Source organism: Lepus europaeus, chromosome 18 (genome assembly GCF_033115175.1).
Source record: "Lepus europaeus isolate LE1 chromosome 18, mLepTim1.pri, whole genome shotgun sequence".
In the NCBI taxonomy this organism is placed as follows: Eukaryota; Metazoa; Chordata; class Mammalia; order Lagomorpha; family Leporidae; genus Lepus; species Lepus europaeus.
This window is the reverse complement of record NC_084844.1, coordinates 49,329,837-49,347,749: the sequence shown is the minus strand read 5'-3', so window position 1 is coordinate 49,347,749 and position 17,913 is coordinate 49,329,837. Positions and strand designations below refer to the sequence as shown.

The following is a 17,913-nucleotide window of genomic DNA, read 5'->3' as shown; positions in this document are numbered from 1 at the left end:
GCTACACTGCCTCTCTGGTGATTGGGTGGCCGGGCGTTGGAGGAAGGGGATTCCAGCCTCCGGGTGTGATCTGGGGGCTCCTTGCAACAGCCCTTGCAGCCCACCAAGCTCAGCAACATTCTGCTAACCCCCATCCCCTCCTCTTAAGCGTCAGATGATTATCTTGCCCCTTTGCCATGGTGAGGGCATTAGTTCCGCTTTGCCATAGGGTTAACCTTCCTAGAGTACCCAGATGCATGCCAAGTGCTTTGGGGGCCCCTGGCGCTGGGTGGTTTCCCAGAGACTACAGCAACATCCTTCGTTCCTCCTGTGGTGGACGTGTGAGTACCCATTCAAAGCAAGCCCGAGGATGCTGCCAGCCTCAGGAGTGTGTGTGGCAGGTGCCTTGGGAGAGGGAGGCAGGACCGGACTGTGCTGGGGGCTGCACACTGGCGAGAGAGGAGACAGAAGGAGCCCGGCTGAATGTGGAGACAGTGAGCCTGGGGGTCACAGGTGGAGCACACTGCTGTTAGTCCCTTCTGCCACACGTGTCCGGGTCTGCAGATGGGAGAGCCCGCTGGGGGCAGGGCCAGAGCTCCCGGCAGTGAGGCCGCATGATGGTGAGGCTTGGTCCCAGGAAGGCCCCCATGGGTGCCTGCTTGAGGATGCTCGTTGCTACGGCAGCACTGGGGGGAGCAGGAAGAGGCCTGGTGGGGATGGGGGGGGTCACAAGACAGGGAGGATGAGAGAATGGCAGAGAAACCCCCAGGGGTCCTATTTGGCTGATAGCCACAGTGGGGAAAGAGATTCAGAGCCACCCACGTGACTGAATGGATGAAAACACACAGGTAGTGAGCGCTCGTGTAAACAAAACCAGGTACCTCCACCTCCCACACTCTGGAGCAGTTGCCTTTGGGGGCAGGGCGGGAGTTCAGGGAATAATGACCAAGTAAAACCAGAGCAGGGTCTTGTACGAACCAATAATGTCTGTCCTGAGCTGAGAAACAGGATGGATGTTCCCCTCTGCATCTGAGGTTCAAGGAGAAGGGCAAACAGTAGGAGACAGAGTCGGCAAGTTCTCTTCCTCGCCTGGGCCCTGTCCTCCATGGGCAGCTCCCCCTGGAAGGCCTCCTCCTCTCCCTGGGCTTCAGGGGCCGGGCCATCATAAGGCAGCCACGCCTGGGGCTCTTGCCAGCCCTGTGGTTTTAGGAGCCTTGATCCACAATGCTGGGCTTCCTGGGTCAAGTGGCCAACAGCAGCTCTAGGGAATGGCAGGGTTTGAACTTGGAATTACAGGGTCTTTGGGCGAGAGAGGCAAAGGCCACAGCAGGGCTTTAAGGCGGGGGAAGCTTTGGGAGCAGAAAGTCTGGAGAATTTCAGCAGATGCTGTGCACAGCCTGACACCGGCTCTGCGGACCCCTGAGCTGGGCACATAATGTCCCCCGCAATCCAACAGCTGACTCGGCTTCATCTTCCCCGGTCACCAAGAAATCCCCCTTCCCAATCTCCCCGCCACGCCCAGGCTCTGCGAGACTGACCTTATCTCTCTCAAACATACACACCCTTGACCTTCTGGGGTCCTTCCCCCTGCCCTGGAACCCCTTGAATGGCAAGGCAGCCATAAGCAAAGGAGCCCACTGTGTAGGCGGCCCGCATCCCAGGAAAGGGGCAAGCCGGGCCGGAAGTCCAGATTCTCGGGGAGAGGGGACAGAGGGAATCCCTGGCCTCTAGGGCATGGCCTTCAGCACGTCACTCACTCTGTGTCCACTCACAAGTTCAACTCTAGACACCAAACACTCCTAGTTCCCTGCATGAGCACATCCCACACAGTCACAGTTCTGCGGGTTTGTGCGTGTCACACCCTCTACTTGGAGTGCACCAGCCACCCAGTCTGCCCCACAGCTCCTACTCACCCTTGCAAACCCAGCGCAGACACCACCTCCTCTGGGCAGCCCTCTCTGCTTCCCCCTCACCCTGCTCCTGTTTGTGCTCCCCATCCTCTGTGCGAATACCTGAACCTTTCTCTCCCCGTCCTGTGACTGAGTGCTGCCCCGCGTCCCTGGAGAGACTGTGAGTGACACTCCCACAGATGTGGCTGGAATGGTGCCTCTTATCTCCCAGCAACCCGCACCCGGCACAATGTCTTCCGGTTCAACTTCCGGCTGAGAGGTAACAGCTCCTCTTTTTCACTCCCCACAGGAAACAAGTGATTGCTTTTCTTCCATCCTTTGTGGAAGCCCTGCCCATTCCACAGCTTGCACGGGACATTCCGGGTCCCTGATGGACGAAGAGAGCGAACTGACGCAGCCGCAAGACCAGGGCTGCTGGGCCACTCTGCCCGACGTGTGCCTGCGTCGCGTCTTCTGGTGGCTGGGCGACAGGGACCGGTCCAGGGCGGCCCTTGTCTGTAGAAAGTGGAACCAGATCATGTACTCGGCTGACCTGTGGCGCTACCGGACCATCACGTTCAGCGGGAGACCTTCCAGGGTGCACGCCTCCGAATTCGAGTCCGCTCTTTGGTACGTGAAGAAATTCGGTCGCTACCTGGAATACCTGGAGATCAAATTCCTGAATCCTTACAACACCGTCTTAACCAAGAAGTTCCAGGTCACCATGCGCGGGCTCCTGTCGTGTCTGGGCAAGAGCAACAGCCGCCTGAAGTCGCTGTCCATCCAGCACCTGGAGCTGGACCGCCTGGTCTGGAGGAACAGCATCAGGACCGCCTTCATCAAGAGCCTCAGCTTCTTCCTAAAGAAAATGGGCAGGCACCTGGATTATCTCAACCTGAAAGGCGCCAGGCTGACCGTGGAGCAGGGCTGCCACGTTCTCAACGCCCTGAGCTCCCTCCGGAACGAGAACATGGCCTCCGAGCTCAACATCGAAGACTACTTTAGCCATCACCTGGCCGTCTACAGCAACACCCAGTTCCACAAGACCATGGCCATGTTCCACAACCTGGAGTCCCTGACCCTCAACTACAACTGTGTCTCTGACGAGCTGCTCGAGACCCTGTGCGAGCACAATGCCGGCACCCTCTGGACCATCAACATCAAGTGCCACATCCACGACCCCCACCGCCAGGTCGTCTGGGGCATGTCCTGGGCCAAGCTGGCCGGGCAGGCCCCCAACCTGAAGGTGAACTTCTTCTTCGAGCGGATCATGAAGTACGAGTGCTTGGCCCGGATCCTCCTGCAGGAGATCCCAGTCAGGAGCATCAGTCTGCGAAGCTGCTACTTCAGCGACCCCGACTGGTCCATGCGGCCCACTCTCACGGAGCTCCTGCCCACCTTCCGGCACACCCTGCAGGTAGGCAGGGACGGAGGGAGGTGGGGGCGTGGGAGCTGCTGCCTGCTCTTGCTTGGGCTCCCAAGAAATGGCACCAAACTAAGCATCCCCCTGCCCCCTGAGACCACGGCAGCCAACGGAGGCCACTGCTCATTGCTGCATGGGGGACACAGGGATTTGCTGGTCGCTGGCAACCAGGGGAAGCGCCTACATCCCTGGCTCAGCGGCAGGAGGCCCGAGCAGGAGGAGCCTCTACAGGTGGGCGGCAGGCGGACAGCCCTCTTCCTGCCTATCCACTTGGCCACAACAGCACACAGCAGGCCCTGTGGCTCCCTGTCACTGGCCCTAAGCTGGGGACCCATCTGATCATAGCAAAGCCTGGTAAGTGGGGAGACAGACTGGGGACGACCAACCTGAACCCGGGTTACTGAAGGGTTTGAGTGCAGAGATTCTGGGTGGTTCTGTAATGTGGCAGCTTTCCCGTCTATAAAGTCAGAACCATTTCTTCCTCATAAGGACCTGGAAGTGGCGTAACCACTGCCTAGAAAAGAGATAAACACCACGACTGACACATATCCTGCAAGGGAGGAACTCGGGAGGCGTTCACACAACCCTGAGGTGGGGAAGGGCACATGCAAGGTGACCCCGTTGTGCTACGGGAGAACCTGGGGTTTGTAGCTCCCCATGGTTGCCAAGCCAATCCTCCGCAGGGCTGTGGCCTGCTCCTGGCCTCTGGACTCCAGAGAGATTGCCTCCAAATTCCAAGGTTTTACAACCCTGGGAGATCACCAGCATCCTCGGGGAGCGGAGGATATACGTTCTTCCTCCAAGAACCCCCTGTGCGCTGTCCCTTATCTGCAAAGTCCCCGAATGCCAAGGCCATCAGCCCCAAAGCCAGGGCATGGAAACAGCATGGAAGGACCCCCGCCCCCAGCACCACCGCCCACACATCCCTTCCTCCTTGGTGCTTTTCCAGAAATTAACTTTCGAGTTCAACAACAACCACGAGTCCCTGGACGAGGAGCTGCACCTGCTCATCCTATCCTGCAGGAAGTTGTTCTACTTCAAAATCTGGGCTTTCCTTGACGTGAGGTTTGTGGAGCGGATCCTGAAGAGCCAGGAGGAGGGGCAGTGTGCGCTGCGCACGCTCAAGGTGAGGCCCCCACCCAGAGCGGGGGCAGCCCGGGGGGGGGGAGCTGTCAGAGGGGAGGTGGGCGGTCATCTCCCCTGGGAAGTTGCCTGCTCAGAGCCAGGACTCCCGCAGAGGGAGCTGGGCTCCTGGTCCACTGGGAGGTTGTGCTGCCTCAGCTTTGCTTGTGTCTCCTTCTTCTTCCTCCCAGGCTGCACCGGGCCGGTCCTCAGGTGCACCGGGAAGAGTTTGGGATGTCTTAGACAAATATCCCTCATGTCACCTTTAGCGGGAAACAAAACAGGGATTCTGCATCCCTGGGCTCAGGACACCTACAGACCCACCCGCTTGTCACTGTCGCCCTAACAAGTGAGGATGGCACGGCGTGTGTGTTGTATCTACTGGTGTAGATAGTCTAGAGATGAGTCCGGGTGTGGGATGGTACGCGCGGATCAAACGCAAACCCTACACCAGGCTTCCTAAGAGACCTGAGCATCTGCAGGTGTGGGGACTCTGTGAAGGTTCTAGAACAATCCCCTGCACATTTGGCCAACAGTCGGATGTGCAGCGCAGGGTTCGCGTGCCTGTGAGGCCCTAACTGACGCAGCGCCCCCTGGGTGTGGCGGGTGTGTTCTGTGGCGCAGGTGAGGATTTACACAAACAGATATGAGACAAACGAAGAGGACAGGACTCTCCGGGAAATTTACAGGAAGTACAGGAAGCTGATCGACTCAGAGCTGAACTATTTTGTCATCGCTTACCCCATGATGTAATGAATGAGCACCCTCCAGAGGAACCAGACCAGGAGCACTTTGGACTTGAACAGCCTTTCCCATCCAGCTGCGCTCGGGGCACCCCTTCCTTTCCCCTCTCCTCCCTGCCAGCTCCACACCAAGGCGAGCTGCCCCTGCTGGTGACGTCAAGGCCCCGGGGGCTTTAAAGTGCTATCTTTACCAACCACCTGGGGCTGGCTTCTCTTGTTGTCACTCGGGTTTGCTGGTTGACACCCTCCTTCAGCCACAGAGCCAAAAACACAACCCAAGGCCACTCACAGCGGCTTCTCTCCCCACCGCGGGGACCCTGCCCCCTGCGACCCCGAGCTCCGGTCAGCCTGTGGCACGGAGCATATAGAATCCTGCTGTCTCCAGACACACATGATTGGCTTGGAAGTGCTTTCTAGCCGAGCTGACCTCCATGTCATGGCCGGGACTGGTCACATACAGCCAGAGCAGGGAAGTCGCCTGCTCAGAGCCAGGACTCCCGCAGAGGGAGCTGGGCTCCTGGTCCACCGGGAGGCTGTGCTGCCTCAGCTTTGCTTGTGTCTCTTTCTTCTTCCTCCCAGGCTGCACCGGGCCGGTCCTCAGGTGCACCGGGAAGAGTTTGGGATGTCTTAGACAAATATCCCTCATGTCACCTTTAGCGGGAAACAAGCAGTACCAGAACTGGCTGCCGAGTGTGATCTCGATCCTATAAAACACACAGAGGGGTTACACAGAAGAGAGAAGGACACCAAAGATGGCCATGGCTGCAGGATTATGAGTGGCCCTCGCTGTCCCCATGTTTTCCATATTTCTCACTTTTCTACGAGGACCTTGTGTGAGTTTTGTAACCGAGGGAATGAGAGTATATTTGAAATGAGAGGTTAATTGCAATCAGTTCCCGGGCCCTGGACCACACTGCTGCTGCACCTGGGAGATTGTTGTACACATCAAAAGCTCTAAGGGAGTAAAATCCCAGGATTCTTTCCACAGTGACTCGTGGCAGGTTCCGTGTGTGTTGCCTTTTGCATGCTGGGGCCATAATTATGCCTTTTAGCCTTTTGTCAACAATTCATCTTTCCCCAGTGCCTTCCCTCCCCACTCACTGACCTACCCAACCTCCCCCAGTGGCTGCTTGTCGGACATGGCTTGCACTTCCCTGGGGGTCGGGAACGATCACCTTGGCAAAGGCCAGGGGTCTCCACTGCAGGGGAGAAGACAGCTCCCGGTGTTGGAACACGCTGCTGGCAGAGGGGCCTTGTGAGTAGTCTGTGCAGAAAGAATGGTGTGCGCTAGAAAGGACATAATGTTGGGGCCAGCACTGCGGTGTAGGAGCTACATGGCACTGGCATCCCATATGGGTAGCCACTGGAGTCCCAGCTGTTCCACTTCTGATCCAGCTCCCTGGGAAAGCAGTGGAGGATGGCCCAAGTCCTTGGGCTCCTGCACCCATCTGGGAGACCCGGAAGAAGCTCTGGCTCCTGGCTTTGGATTGGCACAGCTCTGGCCGTTGCAGCCAATTGGGGAGTGAACCTTTGGATGGAAGACCTCTCTCTCTCTCTCTCTCTGCCTCTCCTCTCTCTGTGTAACTCTGACTTTCAAATAAATAAATAAATCTTAAAAAAAAAAAAAGAATTAGAAGTGGAGTAAAAGTTTAAAAATTAATAAAAGTAAAGTAAAATGAAAACGATGTGGGGTAACTATAAGGGCAGGGCGGGGCTGAGCAGAGATTCCCAAGGATCTGACCCGCCCAACTCTGCATACCTCATTCAGAATTTAAAATTTAACGACTATTCTTGGGGTCAAAGGTCTCAAAACCTTCTCAACAGAGCCAGCCGGCCAAGGATACCCCTCTGGCCCCTCAGGCCTCTGGGACTGGCCACACTCCTGGCCGTGGCTCCCAGCCCGCCTCCTGGCCACCTCCGCGGGCCCCATCCGAGCCCAGACCGCCCGCTGGGAAAGCCGTCTGGGCAGGTGGGAGCCAGAACCCATTCCCCAGAGCGGGGCGGGGCGCTGGAAGACCAGCATTGCCTTTCGCGGTTGCCGAGGAAACAAGCGAACAACCAATTCCATCTACTGGAGGGAATGAGTAAGGCCGCGCCCCCAGCCTCTGATTGGCTAAAGCGCCGGCCCTCGAGCCACGCCCCTCAGGCTAGGGGAGATTTCCATGAATGAGCTGGGTGGACTCCGGCTCGCTGTCCATTTCCAAGCGTTTCGCTAGAAGCCGCTTGGCTCTCTGCCTTGGTCTGCGTGGTTTTGCACGGTCTGAACCCTGTCTGCCTCTCTCATCTCAGTTTGTTCCCCCTCCCCCCTTTCTCCAGCCTCGCTGCCCTATGATGGTTCACCCCAGGGACCTCTGCACTCTGGTTCATCCCAGCTGAAGTGTGAGCCCATGGGTAAGGCTTTTGCCCACCGCCTCACCCCACTGTGCTGATGCCGGCTTTCCCGTCATCCCATTTCCACTTGGCACTTGTCCACCGCTGTGGGAGGTGGTCTTGAAGCTGATGTGTTCTGCAGCCCCTGGCCTGAGCCCCAGGGGGACCTGAGCTCTGCCCTACTCACCTCTAACATCAGCAGCCAGGCGCAGACTGCAGGAGCCCAGTAAGTATTTGTTGTGTGAATGAACAAGCAAATGACCACCCACACACACACACCGAGTCTGAGACGCCGTGGACCTGAACAAACCTGTGCTGATCCACTGAAGACTTACACGGTGCCTCCTGTGCAGCGGCGTGGCTGGAGGCTCTGAAGTCCGCGTAAGCTTCAAGGCTTGCCAAGATCCACCAGTGAATGTCCACGAGTGAATGTCCACAAGGGCGGAAGATTAGAGCAGCAGTTCAGATACTGCACAGGACCCCTGCATCCCACACCCGAGTGCCGGGGTTCAAGCCCCACCTCTGCTTCAGAGTCCAGCCTCCTCCTAAGGCGCACCTTGTGCCGGCTCAAGGACTTGGGTCCCTGCCGCACCCATGGGACATCTACGCTGAGCTCCAGAATCTTGACTGGGGCCTGGCCAGCCCTGGCTGTCGCAAGCACTTGGGGAGTGAACCAGCAGAGGGAAGCTCTCTCTCATGCTTGTTCCCTCTCTCTTTCCCTTGCAAATAAATTTTTTAAAAAATGCTTTACCTACTTTGAGACAACAGATCCTGGTTTCCAGAGCAGAACGCCCGAGACCTCACTAATCACCAGCAACTCAGCAGCTGCCTGTCTCCCCAGGCAGGGCAGGGCAGCTCACGTTCCCACACCCTCAGTGCCTCATCTGAGATCCTGCCCGTGACGGGCACGCGGAGTGTAGAGCTTTGTGGTAAGGGGCTAGGAGCACTCTAGGTCAGAGCTTCACTTTCTGAGTCTGTCCCTGCTGCTGTCAGGCCTCAGTCTTCCCATCTGTACAATGGAGATGTTGTATACACTTATAGGAGATGTGGATGGGGCTGAATTCTCAGACACCTGCTTTGGCCAAATGGACCCTCCCTACAGTTTTTACTTAACGATAATTCTGGGTAAAAACTGTCAAAGGGGCAGGCATTTGGCACAGCAGTTAAACACACGGCTTGGCTCACCTACCTCCCATATCAGAGTGCTTCGCTTCAAGTCCTACCTAGCTCAACTTCTGACTCCAGCTTCCTGCTAACGCATACCATGTGAGGCAGCAGGTGATGGTCCTACTAGCTGGGTCCCTGCCACCCATGTGGGAGACCAAGACTGAGTTCCCAGCTCCTAGGGACCCAAGGCCACGTCCTCCCTGTTCTAGAAAAGGACTCAGCTCCCTGCGATGCCTTGCTTTCATGTCTGCTGTGCCAGTGTCTGGGACTCGCCTCCCTTTCCACCAGGCAAGCCTGATTTCTCTAGCCAGACACCACTCAGGTCCCATTTAGTCCCATTCACCCGCTCCCCTCCCAGGCAGGCAGACATGGCCTGGGAGTTACAACTCTCTGGGGTGGCAATGTGACCTACAGATGCTTGGGTGGTCCCCAGGAGGCGGGCTCTGAGCAGTCCAGCTGGGTCCACTGGCGGAGGCTGGGGAAGGCGCAGAGCCATGGTGGCGAGGCTGGGGAAGGCAGGTCATGGCTCACAGCCGTGGTCACGGAGCCCTCCTGTGAGTTCCAGGGTATGAGTCTCAGGGAAGAAATTACTGGGCACTGAGAAGGGGGTGAGAAGGACCCTGAAAACCCAGGGTGGCCTGGGACAAGGAGCCTCCTCTCCCTATTCCCCTCTGAACCTGTGTCTCAATCGGCTCGTGCTGCACTGACAGGTGGCTGAGACCACACAGCCACTGCTTGTGGGGAACCGCAGGCTGGCCACCTGTGGGAGCCACCTCATCTGCATCGCTTGCAGCAATCGGTCACTACAAGGCCTACGAAAACAACCAGGTGAAAAGGATGAAACAGAATGGACTCTGCATAAACAGCTAGGAAGAACCAGGTGAAACAGATGAACTTTCGACCTGAGGCTATACGCGCCCTTTCATCTGATTGGACGATATCAGCATAAAGGGACATTGGGATCTGGGCGGGGCGCAGCTGCCGCTGCTGGCGGCTCCCGCCGCGGCCCCTCTTCTTTTCTCCTCTCCCCGCTTTCCTTTTGCCCCCCGCAAGTAAAAGTTCCTTGAGAACCGATGAACAGTGACCGTATCGTGATTGCGTTGGACCCTTGCTGGCGAGGGTCCGACAAATGGTGCCGTGACTCGGATAGTCGGACCGGTCACTGGAACCAGGAAAAAATTAGAACGTGTGGAAAATATGGGAGTCTAGGCGGTAAAGTCTAGGGGAAAAATTAGAACATGTGGAAAACGTGGGAATCTAGGCGGTAAAGTCTAGGAGGATTGGTACCGGGAAAAAATTAGAATGTGTGAAAAACACGGGAGTCTAGGCGGTAAAGTCTAGGGTTGGTGCCGGGAAAAAATTAGAACGTGTGGAAAACATGGGAATCTAGGCGGTAAAGTCTAGGGTTGGTACCGCGGAAAAAAGGGATCCCTCGACAACCAAGTTGTCTTTTAAGAAAAGGAAAAAAGAAAAAAGTAGTGGGGACGCCTGTGAAAGCAGCCGCTGTAAAGCGGTGAGTTAGAACAGGAACAATGGCGTAGGGTCGGAAGACAATTGAGGGCAGCAGAGAAATCGCCTGAAGTCCTTAGGCTATGGCAACTGATCGACCAAGCTAGGAAATAGCAACGCTCTTAGGTGAAGGGGCTGATTTACTAGAGGAAACGCAGAGAGAATCTCAATCTGGGAGCCTGGACGGAGACAGAGGACGGAGACAGAGGACCAACATGGGTCGGGACAGAGATAGATAGGATGAGAGACCCCTTCTTCACCCCCCTATTACGAGAGACAAAAGGCGGGGGCTTCTCCTCGGAACCTCCTCGAGAAAAACAGGCAGGAGGACGAGGCACTCCCTCTAAATGGGAGGAATATCGCCATATAAATCGGGCTTTCCCTGTGATAGTAGACGCGCAGGGCAACCGGGGATGGACCAATGGACTAGTCCCAGAGGACTGGAGGAACCTAGCTAAGGCAGTGCTTGGTGGGGGAGACTTCCTCCTCGGGTCCGTGGCTTACAGAGAGCTCGAGAGGGCTCAGGCCCATGCTAACGCTAGGAACGGTCAGCCAGCCTGGAATGAGGATAATGACGAACAGGCTCAGGGTAGTTGCCCTAATGAGGTTTTGATGCAAGTGAGAGAACTAGCTCGGAGGGCGTGGAAGGCCATTCCAAGGAAAGGGGAAATCGGACAGTTTACCCGAGATTACACAAGGCCAGACAGAGCCCTATGCTGACTTTGTGAACAGATTAATGGAGACTGCTGGCAATATCTTTGAGACCATGGATGAGGCTATGCCTTTAGTCCGAAGGTTAGCCTAGGAACAAGGAAACAAAATCTGCCATGAGGCTCTAAGACCCTGGCAGCACAAGGACATTCCCACCTTTAAAACCTGTAGGGATGTCATGGATGAAGTAGCCTCGGGAGAGCACGTAGAAGTTCCCATGGCCAAAATTATACGCAATAATGGGCTAGGACGAAAATGTTTTAAGTGTGGAAAAGGTCACATGAAAAGGGAATGCACAGAACAGAGGCAATTGGGGCGCCAATCGGGACTGTGCCCTCTGCGGTAAAAGCAACCATTGGGCAAATGAGTGCTATTCCAAGCAAGATAAGGCAGGCAATTCGCTCCTATCGCCCACCAGATCAAGTGGCCAGAATGGTACATTCCAAAAAACGAGTGGCGGGCCCCCACACCCAGGAGCTCAAAAACTCAACGGGTGAGAGGACAAACCACGGGAGGAGTAGGACCGTCTCAAAAGGACGGGCAAGCTTTTACTGCACAGAGCTGTGAGCCACCAACTACTTAGTATTAACACCTCAAATGGGAATCCAGGCAATAGGTATGGAACCTCGGGAGCCCATGGATGATATCCACGGTTTAGGCGTTACTGTAGGAAGGGCTACAAATTCATTAACAGGGCTTATTCAGTTGCCTTGTTCACAGCTCAAAGTAATGTTCCAATCTACTAACAGTGCATCAGACTTGTTGATCTGTAGTGGTCCGACAGGCTATGCTTGCTGTGTATCGCTCTGACCCTCAGCAACAGATATGGCTTAGCATGATGGAGCGGTAGCCAAAGACGGGTAATCACTGGCGAGTGCCCCTAGCAACCTAAGAAGCAGGTGGCGCGTCGCTGGGAACCTAAGACAGGCACAACTTCGTGCCATAAATAACAAAAAAGGGGGAGCTGTGGGGAACCGCAGGCTGGCCACCTGTGGGAACCACCTCATCTGCATAGCTTGCAGCAATCGGTGGACTACAAGGCCTACGAAAACAGCCAGGTGAAACAGATGAGACAGAGTGGACTCTGCATAAACTAGGAAGAACCAGGTGAAACTGATGAACTTTCAACCTGAGACTATACGCGCCCTTTCATCTGATTGGATGATACCAGCATAAAGGGACATTGGGATCTGGGCGGGGCGCGGCCTCCGCTGCTGGCGGCCCCTCGCCGCGGCCCCTCTTTTCTCCTCTCCCCGCTTTCCTTTTACCCCCACAAGTAAAAGTTCCTTGAACCGATGAACAGTGACCGTGTCCTGACTGCGTTGGACCCTTGCTGGCGAGGGTCTGACAACTGCTCATGGTGCTGGAGGCTGGAAGTCCAGGCTCAAGGAGCCAGCAGGTTCAGCTTCTGGCCAGGGCCCCTCCCTGGTCCACAGGTGACACTGACCCCATCGGGGAGGGTTCCCAACCTCAGGACTCATCCCGTCCCGATCTCCTCCCAATCCCCTCACCTCCTAACATCAGGCCGTGGGGATTCAACAAGTGAACTGGGAACGGGACACAAGCGTTCAGGCTACGGCACTGTCCCCTCGTCTGTGCACTGGCAGAGCTGGGCTCAAGGACCACAGGGTGCCGTCCTGTCCCTTCACACATCCCTTTCTCCAGAACCCACCTCCCAGTCTCTAAACCTTTGAGATTGTTCTGGAAGGTTCTGGAGTTTCTCAAGTGAGACATCTCGGTGAGACCGTCAGTCATCCACAACTGTCACACACACCTCAAGGGCTCTCCCAGGGCCTCTGGGCAATGGCGAGAGTGGGGGTTTTTCCCAGCTAGAGAAATGGGGTGCCCTTGGCTTTGGCTTCTTATTGACACCTGGATCTTTCTGGCAACGTGATGTTGTCCCTTTCTTCACTTTAATTATCCCAATATACCTGAGAGGCGCCAACTCTCCCAGGAAAGAGCCTTTGTACCGGAGATCTTCCTTTTAAAGATCATGGTTGGGGGCTGGTGCTGTGACGCAGAGGGTTAAAGCCCCGGTCTGCAGTGCCATCATCCCATATGGGCACCGGTTTGAGTCCCAGCTGCTCCATTTCCAATCCACCTCTCTGCTATGGCCTGGGAAAGCAGTAGAAAGTGGCCCAAGTGCTTGGGCCCCTGCACCCACATGGGAGACCTGGAAGAAGCTCCTGGCTCCTGATTTTGGATCAGCGCAGCTGTGGCCATTGACACCATCTGGGAAGTGAACCAGCAGATGGACGACCTTTTTCTCTCTCCGCCTCTGCCTCTCTGTAACGCTGCCTTTCAAATAAATCTTTAAATACCGTGGATGATTTAAGGCATTGCAAGGAAAAGTATTTTATAAAGAAATTGTCTTCTAGGGCCAGCATTGCAGCATAGCGGGTAAAGCCACTGCCTGTGATGCCAGTATCACATGAGGGCACCAGTTCAAGTCCTGGCTGCTCCACTTCCAATCTAGCTCCCTGCTGGTGCACCTGGGCTCAGCCCAGGCCATTGTGGCCACTTGGGAGTGAGCCAGTGGACGGAAGATTCTCTCTTCCTCTCTAACTGCCCTTCAAATAAATAGATAAATCTAAAAAAAATTACATAGAACAGACCAGAAAATATTCTTTTTTAAAAGAAGGATTGATGAGATCAGCACCAGTTATTGGTGAGACTCCAGCTCTTGGAGGGCTGGCAGCTGAGTCCCACACCCTGCTACTTCCTTCTCCAGGCTGCAGTCTGCACACTTGTGCAGTGACCAAGTCGGAAACTGTGCACCACGGTAGATGTGACTGTCACCATGAATGTCACCCATCAGGCGATCTCCTGGGATGGCCTGAGGCTGTGGCAGGACCCACACAGCCCCAGAAGCACTGAGCCACGAAGGCAGCAGGGCTGGGCGTGAATGGAGGAGAAACCCCTTCTCCGCGGAGCCCAGACGGAACAGGTACCCTAGCGGGGTTGCGATGCCGTGGGGCTCCTCACGTGTGGAGGAAACAGCTCAAAGGAGCACACGACCAGCCCAAGGCCTATTCTCTGATGTGGAACATGCACCCATAGCAGTCACGGCTATGGCATCGGTACTGGCGGGCACACCCCGGCGGCCTGGTGAAAATGGAGACACACGGTGACTTGTCCTGCTCTTGGGACCAAGGTCGACGCTGAGGAGGGGCCTGCTGGGAATGTTAGGAACCTAACTGCTTCTGCTTCCCTCTGGTTTGGATGGATTCGGGGAGGGACAGCAAGGCCTCGTTCCTCAGCTCCCTGCAGGTTCCAGCTGGCTTCCGTTCAGCATGAACACCGACATCAGTATGCAAGCGTAGATTCTTTTTTAAAAAGACTGATTTATTTGAAAGGCAGAGTTGGAGGGAGAGACGGAGGTCTTCCATCCACTGGTTCACTCCTCTAATAGCCACAATGGCCAACACCAGGCCAGGCTGAAGCCAGGAGCCCAGAGTTTCTTCTGGGTCTCCCATGTGGGTGGCAGGGACCCAAGCACATGGGCCATCTTCCATTGCCTTCCAGGCACAGGAGCTGGACTGGAAGTGGAGCAGCCCAGGCTCAAACCAGTGCCCATGTTGGGATGTCAGTGCCACAGGTGGAGGCTTAACCTGCTGTGCCACAGTGCGCGCCCCAGCCCAGTCTTTTTAAGGCAGAATGACAGAGATGGGGTAGGGGAGAGACAGAGACAGAAATCTTCCATCCCCCGTTCACTCTACAAATAGCCAGGGCTGGGCCAGGCCAATGCCAGGACCAGGAACTCCATCCTGGTCTCCCAGGTGGGCAGCAAGGGCCCAGGAACTTAGGCCACCATCTGCTGCCTTCCCAGGAGCCAGATCAGAAGTGCAGCCCCTGGGACTCGCAGGTGGCAGGTTAACCCCCGGTGCCACAGCGCCAGCCCCAAGCTGTGACTTAGCGACTTAACCAGCGACTTTGTAGCCATAAGGAAGGCATCTTCCCCTTCCCTTTTCCTACCGTGGCTGACAAGAGTTGTGAATTATCTGTGATTACTGCATGAGTGGGAATTCCAGGAGACTACTGGGAGGAGACGGCCTGCACCCAGCTACGGAGACAGTGTGCAGCCATGGATTGTGGCGGCTGAGCGCCAAGGTCGGGAAGCCTGCACCTGCTGCCACCCTGGCTCTCCGGCATGGGAACACAGCCTGAGCACCTGCTGGATTGTCAGTTGACGGGACTCCCTGGTTTGTTGGCCCTGCACCTGCAGCCACCTCTTCCCTTTAAAAGCCCTCTCTGCTGTCTCGGTGGGAAGGAAGGAGCACATTCTGGGTTCAGGCTCACTTTTTCCCAGAGACCGCCGGGTTCTTGAAATAACCCCTTTCCTCCCACCAGCTCTCATCTCCGGCAAATTGGCTAGCCAGCGGCCAGCGGCCAGTGGCCAGCGGCCAGGGCCTGATTTCTTTGCCCGGAAGAGACGTGGTGAGGCAGCCCAGGAGTTTGGGGTGTGTGTTTCAAGCGGCCTACCCCTTTCATGTGTGCAGGGAAGGGAAACTGAGGCTTGTACCACCACCACCACCACCACCCACCCCGAGCTGCTCGGGGGCGAGCTGTCCCCGTGGCTGCCGACTCCAGGGACATCCCAGCAGCTGCTGACTACCCTTGTTCCGTGGGACTCTACCTGCCCTCCCTGCCTACGATCACTCCGTTGGGACATGGAGACGGTACTTTGGGGGAAGTCAGCAGGCTCCAGACTGGGTGAGTGGAACCGGTGCACCCCAGAAATCCTCTGTCTCTGCATTTGGGCTTAGCTTGGTCGTTTGTTCTGGTACCTGTTGCGGGGGGATGAGGTCTAAGACTATTCCCTCAGTGCCTCCACAAGGAGGACCTGGGCTTGGTTTGGAAAAGTACTTTGTGTGAGAATTTCTTCCCCTCTGGTAAGATGTGGCTGACTCGTGTCGGCTCCACCCCGAAGCCTGCCGGTGGCACGGTGGCTGGTTGGCAGCCTAGAGCGGTGAGCCTAGGACTGAGAAGTGGTGTTCTGCTGTAGTACCATATGGCCCACATAGGCGCTGGATTTGAAAGAAAAGGGACTCTTGCACGGGTCCTTGGACTACAAAGCTCTCCTTCACCTGGGGAGGCTTGGTCAGAGACCTGCAGATGCTGTGAAATCCCTTGTGTGCAAGCTTCCATGGTGTCATATGATAAGGATTCTGGTGATGAGGGTTCCAGATGGATGGCTCAAAGGAAAAGAAACAACACTTGGCCCATCTCAGACAGGAGGAAATAGACGAAGAAAGTAGCTCTTAAACGGCTTAAAGCTGCCAGCAGCTGTGTCCGGGGCAATGATGCCCAAGGAGACACGTTAGGAGTTCCTCCTGCTCTCAAATACTGCAGCCGAGTGCCACCTCCCCCGGTAAAGCAGAGACGCAGGGATGCCCCTGATTTTTTTTTCAGCATGGGGAGGTTTATTTAGAAAATGAGCACACTCAGGCACATGAGGGCTTCTTCTAGGGAGAGTGGGCAGGAAAGGGGGATTCCATACGCCGTTTGGCTCGTGCTGGGTCCAGGAGGTGACAGGAGAGAAAAACGGACCCTCCCCCTTCACTGTGTGTGTTTTTTGTGTTGGACAGGCAGAGTTAGACAGTGAGAAAGAGAAAGGTCTTCCTTTCGTTGGTTCACCCCCCAAATGGCTGCTACGGCCGACACGCTGCACTGATCTGAAGCCAAGAGCCAGCACTTGGGCCATCCTCCACTGCACTCCTGGGCCACAGCAGAGCTGGACTGGAAGAGGAGCAACCAGGACTAGAACCCCAGGGTGCCGGTGCCACCAGTGGAGGATTAGCCAAGTGAGCCGCTGCACCAGCCCTTCACTGGCCTTCTATTAGCTTTGAAAAGGGGAATGGCTACCTAGTGCTGCCCCCAGGTCCCAGGGGAGGGAAGGTACGTCGGGGGGGGGGGGGTGCTGCTCTCTTAAACCTGCTGGAAATTCCCACAGATGCCCCCATGCGGTCGGCAGTGGGAGCATTAACACGGAGTAATGCAACAACAGAAAGCATTCCTCTAACTAGTAGAGCTGACTGAGCTGGAAATGAAGATATTTCCTTACACATGAACATACTCAACTCCTTCACTGGGACTAAAGTTATTTTGCAAAGTAAATGCCCAAGGAAAGTTTTCTTTTTCTTGCCGTTTCTAAGAAAAATTATGGCTAATTCAGGTTACTAACAGCAAAAAGTGATTCTAATCAACTGGTAATTGAAAGGAGTTAGAAACTTAACACCTGTTAGAGAAAGTGCTTGTCTCGTGATACGGTATAGGGTGTGTGTACGTGCTATATGCTGTGTCTGTGTGATCCACCAAGCCTGTAGGAGCTGTTTTAATGGACGCATAGGTAAGAGTGTTTGTATAAATCCAAACTGTTACATTGGCCCGAATGGTTTTTGGCTCAAGTGACTTCGATAAAGGTGATGGGTTTGTTTCAGATTTGTTGGTAGGAGTGGTGGGACTCACATGTTGACATCATGTTTTAACCCAGGTGTTTCTTTGTAACCGACATAGGTAATGAAGATTTTCTGTGTCTACGGGGAACATTTCCTGTGTGTGCTCTCTGGTTGAGCCGGAATGGCTCAGGAGAGCTGAATCCTGAAGAGTGAGCATTTAAAATGTTGGAGATCACCTGGACTCTGCTCTGGCCCGCAGCTCTGGCTGAGAACCCACATTAAATGATTCTTTTTTAAAGATCCAAGATCTTACTTTGACCAAATGGTTCCAGCCTCTCCTCTGAAAATCCCTTAAAGTTCTAAGCCGAGTCTTTTGACGTTGAGACTTGCTGACTTTGAGAATTCTCCAAATCTGAGATGACTATGTAGCAAAGCAGCTTTTCTTCCTGTGCTTAATTCAGGCAATCAACAGACGATGCTATGAGACTGTAACTGTTGATTAAGATGCAAAAGTGACTTCTCTTTTCCATGATCCGTTGGCTATGCGCCACATTTTCCTCTCCGAGCTTTGTGCCTGTTGATTGTCAGAAATCTGCAGAAGT

The 17,913-nt window shown here is 55.2% G+C and overlaps 1 protein-coding gene across 1 annotated transcript; it reads left to right on the top strand.

The window, feature by feature from the left end:
* The first annotated feature begins 2,259 nt into the window (after positions 1 to 2,259).
* On the top strand, positions 2,260 to 5,345 carry FBXO39 (F-box protein 39). The gene is made up of 3 exons (XM_062175421.1): positions 2,260 to 3,285; positions 4,241 to 4,417; positions 5,038 to 5,345. The coding sequence occupies exons 1-3, from the start codon at positions 2,260 to 2,262 to the stop codon at positions 5,164 to 5,166; spliced, it is 1,332 nt and encodes a 443-aa protein (XP_062031405.1). The 3' UTR covers positions 5,167 to 5,345.
* Positions 5,346 to 17,913: the final 12,568 nt, after the last annotated feature.